General features: G+C 39.5%; 1 protein-coding gene across 1 annotated transcript in view; it reads left to right on the forward strand.

Moving 5' to 3' along the window:
• LOC116686711 (transcriptional enhancer factor TEF-1) overlaps positions 1 to 9,656 on the forward strand; it is a 163,561-nt gene that overhangs the window by 85,116 nt on the left and 68,789 nt on the right. The window contains exons 3-4 of the mRNA XM_032511735.1: positions 5,952 to 6,016; positions 6,477 to 6,539. Coding sequence (XP_032367626.1) covers positions 5,952 to 6,016; positions 6,477 to 6,539 — 128 coding nt within the window. The remainder of the gene's footprint in view (positions 1 to 5,951; positions 6,017 to 6,476; positions 6,540 to 9,656) is intronic.

Raw genomic sequence — 9,656 nt, forward strand, 5'->3', positions numbered from 1 at the left:
ATATATATATATATATATATATATATATATATAGATAGAAAAATGTGTATGCCGTAACTCAGAAGGTCCAAGGTTTGAATATGACCTGGGATAACTTACTGCAGGTTTTTTCCCCTTTCTCTCTCCACTTTCATATCTAGCTGTTCTATCCATTAAAGGCTGTTTGATATGTTGTCCCTGGGCGTGTATACAATGCACATACTGTATTACATTATACAAAAAACATTGGATACGTTACAAACATTGCATAGATGTTATGATCATTTGTTTAAGGGGTGGGGGAGCTCAACTATGCAGTTTCTTATAAAGTAAGCAAACATGTTTTATAAACAAAAATTCAAAGATCAATAAGTTGTATTTTTAAATTGCAATGGTGACATGAGTTTTTTATCCAATCTTTTAAGAGCTTGTTTAAAGGCCTGGCCTAGCAAACTGCAAAAGTTTCATACTGCATACTTCTGTCGAACACTGCATACTGCTTTCATCAGTAGTATGTAGTAGAGGGTTCAGAATACAGCCTGGTGAGTGACTCAGAGTCAGGCAACGAGTGTGTGACTCTCAAAGAGTCCTGAATTAATAGTATGATTCATTTTCTATGGATCAATAAATTATTAAAGAACCAAGTGCGATGAAGGCTACTATACAGAATGTTTTTAAAATATCCCTAGTTGCTAATCTTTTATACAGAAGGAGCCAGATTTGGAATAAGTACTGGAGGACACATAATTGTGTGTTTAATATAGTGATGCACCATATTTAAAGATTGTAAATATTTTGTATAATACAGCACAGTGCAAAGCGTTATAAACACATGTTTGGGCGAGTTGTTCATATGTTCGCTGTAGTGTTGTCAGATTAAGAATTACTAGGTAGATGGCTGTGTGTGAGGGCTGTCTCATTGGACCTCAAGTGTCAGAGACAGGAAAGAGAGAAATTGTAAAAAAATAAATAAAAAGGGGGCATTATGTGTATGTGTGCGCGTCTGAGAATGATGTATGATGAACAGATGGTCCTCTAGCTGCGCCTCTTGCACGCTCTCTCTCTCTCTCTCTCTCTCTCTCTCTCTCTCTCTCTCTCTCTCTCTCTCTCTCTCTCCCCCCAAAGTGCACTTTAGTGATTTCCTTGATTCTGCTTGAGTTCTAGGCTTTGTGTATCAAATTAAATCCCAGATATTAGCTATTTTTCCCACACACACTTGAAGTCTTGCCTCTGGCCCTTGATGAATTTAAACACACACTACTTGTGTAGTGTAACCTCCTGCTCTGTCTGAAATTGACTTTTATCCCATTGTTATGACACACTCCTAAAATCCAAACAGCAATAATTAAAAAAGCAGTGACTTTACATACAGTCCTGCTGAAGACTGTGTGTGCAAACTGCCATCTTACCTTAGGGCAAAACCCAAGAACCAGGTCTGCTCCACTCCCTCTATAGAGCATTGGACCCTGGTGAAAAGTAGAGGACCTTGGTGTAGACACCACCCCAAGCTGCAAGTACAAGAGGTGCTCCGGTTTGGGAACAAATTCCAAGTTGGCAGGCCAGCAAAGGCCCAACTGTCCCTGGCACTGAAACTGCGAGGAGACTATTGTTTTTGTATGGATACTCTCAAGTGTCTCGACAACCACAAGTTTGGCAAACAAACAAACAAATTCATTTATCTTTTCATAATATCTAATGAACAAGGTTATAGGTTGCGCAGGGAGGGTAATAACATTAAGTTCATCGGACGTTTCATAAAAATAAAGCTTGTTCACCAGTCTCATCGAAATCCAAACAAACAATCCAGACCCAAAGTACTTAACAGTATTTTATAGACACCTACTATCCACATACTTTTGGCCACAAAAGCTCCTTTTGTATTATTGATCAGCCAAAAATCAATCAGTCTCACTCTGTTATCTGCCTTAGTGTCATGTTCAGTGCTATTTGTTTACCCTTTTGACTCTGTGTCCTAGTTGTTGACTTGTTTATCGCTGTTGCCAAATTGAGTGTCTGGTTTCAAAGCCAGCGCAGGAAAGGAGAAAAGGGCGAGAAGGGATACAGTGTTTGGCATAGAGACCAGGGGAGTTTAATTAATACTAAGACATCTCTGCAAACCAGAATTATGAAACAGCAACCAGTGCGTTCTTATTTTCGGCTCATGATGCACACAGAATGGGACCGGCTCACATTTGATTTCATGCACGTTGTTTGATTTGACTTTTAGAGAGAGAGAGAGAGAGAGAGAGAGAGATTAAGATCTGCTGAGCTTTGGCCTTATGTGATGTCACCACTTGTTTAACCCTGCAGGTGATGTCATCCAGCAAGCATGTCCAGGGTCAATTTACTGTTTAAAGGACAACAAGCTTCTTTGTGAAAAAAATTAACTCTGGTTAACAGGAGCAATGATGGAGCCATTGTGCCTAAAAAAACATCAAGACTGACACCTCGAGAAACTTAAATTTATCCACAAATGCTGTCTCATTGCTGAATGCTGTATAATTGACAGGGTGTCTCTGCGAGGTGCAGCACTTTACCAACAAATTAGGCTTGTCACTTAAAAACACTTAAAGTGTTCTTTGGATGTCGTAACAAGCACAAACTTCAGCTCGGCGTTAGCCCCTTTGGTCTTTCAGGTCTTCCGAGGGTGCACAACAATGTACCCTACTCAGCTGCAGCCTTAAGCTGTGGTAAACTACTGCAGTAAGCACAGCATTTGATAGAAAATGTATTCGTTCTCACAGGTATTTCTCTGCTCTCTCAATGACAAATTAGTCAATATTTTGTTTCTAGTGTGGTGTTTACATGGTTGCGACCTTGTGGAAAGTATTGTATTTCAATCACTTTATCTGAATTTGGGAATGCCCTCCTCATCAACTCACTTGAGGTAGATTCAGTCAATTTTAGATTTGATCCATATATAGCTCTGCTTCTTGTTTCTTGTGTGTTTTCAAATGTATCGTCTTCCTTTTATATCTGCTTGCACAGGGTGGCTTCAGCCTGGAGATGAAGGCGGGGGTTGCTTCTGTTTGTCACAGTTAATGAACATCTGACTTTGGCCTTGAAGTCTTTCACAGGCCAAGTAGAGGGAGAAAGCAAGAAAGAGAGCGACAGAGAGAGGAAGAGGGAGGGAGCAGAAGGGAAGCCCATTTACTACAAGAGGGCCAGAGGAGGGGAGAAGGGCAGCAGCCAGAGCCGTGTGTGTGTGTGTGTGTGTGTGTGTGTGTGTGTGTGTGTGTGTGTGTGTGTGTGTGTGTGTGTGTGTGTGTGTGTGTGTGTGTGTGTGTGTGTGTGTGTGTGTGTGTGTGTGTGTGTGTGTGTGTGTGTGTGTGTGTGTGTGTGTGTGTGTAAAAGGTTTTTGAGAAAGAGGGAGGGTAAGGGTGTGTGCCGCAGGGTTAGTGAAGGATGATAATTCACCGTTAAGCCTCCTAGAAAGACCAGCTGGCCCCTCTGGAGTCATATGTCAGCCTCAGCAGCCAGGAGTGTGAGTGTGTTGGCAGTGGTGTGCGTCCATGTGTGTTTTTGCGTGAGTGCTGTTGTCAGCTGCAGCTTTTTTGTCTGCTAGAAGGAAAACACCTGAATGGGTAGCTGTAGATGTTATCAGTCTAAGCTCCCTAACCCAGAGAGAATGGGATTGGTCAGAAGACACACACACACACACACACACACACACACACACACACACACACACACACACACACACACACACACACACACCATCTGCTATTTAGTTAGGGCTATTGTTGTGAGCCAGGGTAGTGTGTAGAGAGGTTTGGCTTTGTGCTGATCTTGACCATCATTTGGCCAGCTGGCCTGATATTGGTTTTCCACTTGGTCGGAACAGAAAACTGACCAGGAGACAAGCCAAACTAAGCCACAGAGCACCAGACATGCTTGATAACAAATTAAAAAATATATATTTTAGTCAGGAGAGACTTTGTTGCACTTATGCAAAGATTTATTGTATGAATGCATGATATGACATGTACAGTCTTTTGAGATTAAACTCCATCATTATGAAATTATATATATATTTAGGGGGTTAGAAAGTCAGAAGCTGATCTCCTGATGCAGTCTAGACACTAGACGGTGGTGTGAAGAACTTGAAGACCGATTCGAGGAGCCGATGACAGTCATGCCGGAAGAGGACCCATAATCTATGTGTGATGAAGACTGGAGGTGCAAGGGGAGGAGGAGGGTTGTGCTCTTAGCCTGGAAAGACAACTGAGCAGCAGAGAAACCGGTTTAAAACAGGAAAGTCATGCTGTGATTGGCTCGTTAAATTCAAGGCTGTTTCTGATTGGTTAAAATGTAAGTGAACAGCTGTTCAGTTTAGAAGAGAGAGAATGTGATTTAGTTTAGAAGTCTTCCTGCAAGAATTTATCCTAAGCTCCATGTAACACATAATTTCAGAAAATGAAAAATAAATGTCTTTGAATTTTGAGGGGGAACAAGGCTGTTTCTGATTGTTTAAAATATAAGTAAACGCCTCTAAAAGTTTTTTGTTCTGAAGAGAGAGAAACTGATAAGTTCAGAAGTCTTCCTGCAAGAATTTTTGCTAAGCTCCATTTAACACATCATTTTATTAGATGGAAAAATAAATTACGTCTTAGAATTTTGCTGAAGTTGTAACCTGGTCAGACTTTGGAGGCTAACTAATGTGTTTATATATAATAGGGCTGGACGATTATGGCATAGATGCAGTGCAGTGACAACTCTACAGCAACTTGTTGCCCTCACTAATAATATTAGCTGCTGTGTTTCAACAATGTTAAGCCTACAAAAGTCCATGCAAGCTGAAATTCATCCTTGTGTTCGGTAACATTAAGCTGGTGCTTTAGCCGATAGGCTAATTTATAAATAATAATTAAAATAATAAATTAATATATACAGTGTAAACATTCCTGGCTATCCCGTCTATCTCTTTCTCCACCAGAGAAATATTTGGCTGAGTCCAGCAGTCTGTGTGTGGATGTCTGATTGGTTATGCTGTGGTGGCCTGGTCATTAATTTAATTGCAAGAAGCCAAAACCGTGATTGGGAATTAATATTCAATGGATTGTGCAGCTCTAACATATGAACACAAACACTTCTTCTTCTTTACAGGTTTTCTGGATACGCTGTAACGCTGTGGTTTTCTGCTCCTTTTCTCTCTCTGTCTCCCTCCCCCACTAATCTATACTAGCCAGGTCATGCTGAGCCGCTATGCTCCCTATTGAATGGGTTGAATTATTCAGCATTGTAAGCGCGTGTCTGTGCGCGTTCGTGCATGGGTACAGCTGTCCTGCTGGTTCCTTTAATCAAGGGACGGCCGGTCACCATGAATACCTGTATTGTTGGGACATGTGTGTGCGTAAGTGTGTGTGCTTGTGTGTGTGTGTGTGTGTGTGTGTGTGTGTGTGTGTGTGTGTGCTTGTGTTCGTGCGTGCGTGTGCGAGCATGTCTGTCAACAGGGGTATCAGTGATTAAAGGGCTACTATGTGAAAATGCACTTCACAGGGTTGCTGGGTCGATAGTGCTAAATCAGGCACAAAGTTGTTTGGGTCATATGATTTTGGATTGTGGGAAGGAAAAATAGTTTAAATAGGGTTTAACTTGTGTGGCTGTCTATCTGATTGTGTCAATAGCCATTTTCATGCAGCCTATTCAAGTTGGTAATGTTGTGTGGATTCAGGGGACAGAGTTGATTTGCTGTTAGGCCAAAAGCAGAAGTAGTAACAGAGCCGAATCAACGTCTGTGTAAAAAGAACAGCTAGCATGGTGGGACTACACACACACACACACACCCCTATTTTGCTTTCGGAATGCTGGCGTGCTATCTAAAATTACACACTAGGGCTGCATTATGCAGGTGTTTGTTTCAGTGTAAAAAATGTAAGCCTGCATAATGGCAGATCTTTTTTACGGCATTATTGCAGAATCTCTAAAGAGTCTAATGTTTTACCAGAATGTTCTGTGTCTTTTCCCTCCAGGTCGAAATGAGCTGATAGCCAGATACATCAAGCTACGAACAGGCAAGACGCGGACAAGGAAACAGGTAATAATGAGAGTGTGCACACTCCAATCATGCCCTACTATCTACTACCAGGTACTATCCACAACTTTTGCTAATGGAAAACCAAAATCGAGTGTGTCGAGTTAATTTGAGCCTTTCTGTACCATGCAGTGGAAATAAGATATTAGTATCTCAGCTCTTGGCCTGTGGTTCCAGGTGTCTTTTTGCTCTCTCAAAAGATGTGCAAAGATGGGTCTTTTCACTGTTGTCAGTGGAGCTCTGTGTGTGTGTGTGTGTGTGTGTGTGTGTGTGTGTGTGTGTGTGTGTGTGTGTGTGTGTGTGTGTGTGTGTGTGTGTGTGTGTGTGTGTGTGTGTGTGTGTGTGTGTGTGTGTGTGTGTGTGTGTGTGTGTGTGCACCCTTTCTGTGTGTCAATAGTCCTTTCATAACCATGGCAACTAACTGTTTGGTCCTTTCTCCTCTCTTTTCTGTTTCTCTCTCCAGGTATCCAGTCATATCCAAGTTTTAGCTAGAAGAAAATCCAGGGAGTTTCAATCAAAACTGAAGGTAAGGGGTGAAGTATTACTAACATATTTACAAACAGGATTTGAAAGGAAACAAGCTGGACTGAATTGATGTTTGCTGTAATAAAATAAATTGTAAATTTTTGATTTAAATTTATAGTAAGGGTTTTTGAATCAACATAGATCTAAATACTTACATGTTATTGATGTTACAGTGTGTGTCGTTTAATTTAAAATTATTTTTGGAAAAAACATTCTGTTGTAAAAATGTCTAGAATTAGTGAAATGTAGCAAAGTGAATTGAATGAAAATGTTGCATTATACATAGATAACATATTTAAGTCCTATCTTCTTACTGTATTCACAGATATTATTGTATAACTGATTTTGTAACTGAATTTGAAACCAAATAAAAATAGGGATCACAACCAAAGTTAAGGACATTTACATTTGGGCATGTTAACATTGGACTTCTATGTAAAAAATAAAAACCTGAGTGAAATGCTTCTAGACAATTAGTGTTGACTTCATCTCAAGACAATGGTTATCACAGCTTTTTTTTTTTTAAAGATATACCATAATGCCTGCAGCTAATTAATATTCCTATTATCAATAAACCTGTGGATTATTTTCATAATCAATTTCAATTTCTCTCAGCCCAAGCTTGAATTTTAACATTGCTCATTTTGTCCAACCAACAGTCCAAAAGCCCAAGACATTTCCAATGATATAAAACAGAGAAAAGCACGAAGTCTTTACATCTGAGAGGCAAAATCCCAAAAATGTATGGCACTTTTGGTTTAAAGAAGTCTGCGATTAATAAATAGTCAAATAAAGAATACTAGTTATTAATGTTTTCTTAGCACTATATATCATAATAAATGCTTCATAGTCTCTTTGGTCATTTGAGCGTGATGTAAGGTTGATTGTTTCAAAGAACATCAAGGATGTTATTTATTGTTATTGGTGTGATATAAAAATCCAGCATGATTCCCATTTCAGTACTTCCTGTATTGTTATTACTTTCCCAAAGAGGAGAGATTTCTCTCATTAACATGACTGAAGCTGTCAATTAGTGATTTTCCAGCTATTGCAGTGCCTTTAAAGATATTACTGGATCCATTTGACACCCTTGTTGTCACTGAAAAGCATTACCGTGACAACGGTGAATGGGGGATTAGATGTGGGCTGCATTTGTTAATTGTGAGCCGTAGGTGGCAGCATTCTGTTGACAGGATATATAATATAGGAATAATACACCCTCTAACCACAAAGTGGGTTGCAAATGGCAGAGTGGCGCTGTCCGTATTTCCACTCGTTGACTCCACAAGAACTAAGCAACTGCAGAAGCAACTAACTTTGGTAAAAACCATATTGAAATATTGGACGAAGATTCCCGCCTGAAAAGTGAAGACAATGGGGTAGTGCCTTAAATCTGCATTCTATCTCATTTCCAGCAGATGGTGACTCCACTGGTGGCACAAAGACGTATGAAATCTACTTTCAAGTCCTCCTTGATACAGCAATATGTTCATTTTGTAAATTATAGTCCCATCTAATTTTTTTTAGCAGTCAATAAAACGGGGATTTAAGACACTAAATAATTATTTAGTATTGATTAAATCAAATATCTGTCAGTGACTGGTTGAAGTTCACACTGCAAAAAAGTTAATATTCCATCCTTGTCTAGGATACACATTCAAGAAGTACTTATTGGCCTTTAACTTTAATGAGCGTGGCTGTCCTAAACTCAAAGTCCTCGTCTTATTAGGGTCTCAACTCCTGTTTCTCTTGCATCTTCCGAGTGTGTGTGTGTGTGTATGTGTGTGTGTGTGTGTGTAGTTGTCAAAATGTGGGTTGGCAGGACGGTCTGAAATATTTTGTTCTGTCTTTTGCTGTACGTTTTGTTGATAAATGTGACATGTTCGAGTCACAAATGTCTCATCTTCATACCAGAAGCAAGGAAATTAATTTGGAGACGTATGTTAACCAGTTCTCACTCAACTTGTCAAATACTGGCGCTTGGTCAGTTGCTCTTAGTGTTAGATACTGACGCAAAAGTCTGGCACAGGGTATTGCTGTGATTGGTGGAAGTCACGGGTAGCTCTGGTGATTAGTCAAATTTGCGCTAAAGTGACCGTAATTGGACAAAATTGTGTGGTTGAATTCACTGAGATTGGTATTTGTGTGGATTGTTAGGGATTGCGACGTTGCAAAAACCTGGAGGGACTGTTTACATTTTTTAAAAGTATTTTTAGAGATGTTCTAGTGTATAGTAGGCTTTGTTTGTTTTTAAATTGGTTTTGGAATGTAACAGACACATCAACAACAGAAAAAAGTGTGAATATATGTATGTTAGTGCTGTCCAACAATTATTTAATTTAAATATTTTATTGCAATTAATTGCATTAATGTCACAGTTAACTTTGCACATTTTTTTTATCTATTCTAAATGTCCCTTGATTTCTTTTTTGTCCCATTATTTTTTTCTCACTTTAATGCTGTTAGGGGATCGGCTCGTTTTGTGCAAATGTTTTTTTATTGAAAATAAAAACATTGGCATATGGCCTAATGTAGTGTTAAGTTTCACACGTAACATTCTCACTTGGAGCAGTCATTCACACTTGAAGCAAATCTCTCATACTATGTAACAGTGTCCACCAATAAAAGGGTGAAAAAAATACTTTGACGAAGGGGCGGAGAATTGGCATCAGCTGTGTGCTTGGCCATCAAGTGGTATTTCAGACTGGACCTGCTGCGATGAAAGCTCAGTTCACAACAACAAAACACACAGATCACTTTGGTCTTGTCAATGGAACCATTTGGAAATTTTTAAAAAGTAAACTTTCCATTCAGAATCTTATTGGCATCAATTTCAGCGTCTCGCGCTCGCCATCCGCTCAAAAGGTAACGTTAATACTCTTTGGCCGGCTCGCAAGCCCAAACAATTGTGTGGCGTGCCTGTTGTTTTGTTTCCGGTCTAGCTAGATCCGGTGTGGTGTTGTAGTTTTTCTAACGTTACTTGTTGTTGCAACAGCATGTGTAAAAAAACTATAAAGTTTGAAAAGAATGTTAATCTTTTGATATAAAAATTGACAACGTTAAAATGGGTTTGTGTTAACGTTGTTAATAACGCATTTAACTGACAGCACACACACAC

Source organism: Etheostoma spectabile, unplaced genomic scaffold (assembly GCF_008692095.1).
Source record: "Etheostoma spectabile isolate EspeVRDwgs_2016 unplaced genomic scaffold, UIUC_Espe_1.0 scaffold456, whole genome shotgun sequence".
In the NCBI taxonomy this organism is placed as follows: domain Eukaryota; kingdom Metazoa; phylum Chordata; class Actinopteri; order Perciformes; family Percidae; genus Etheostoma; species Etheostoma spectabile.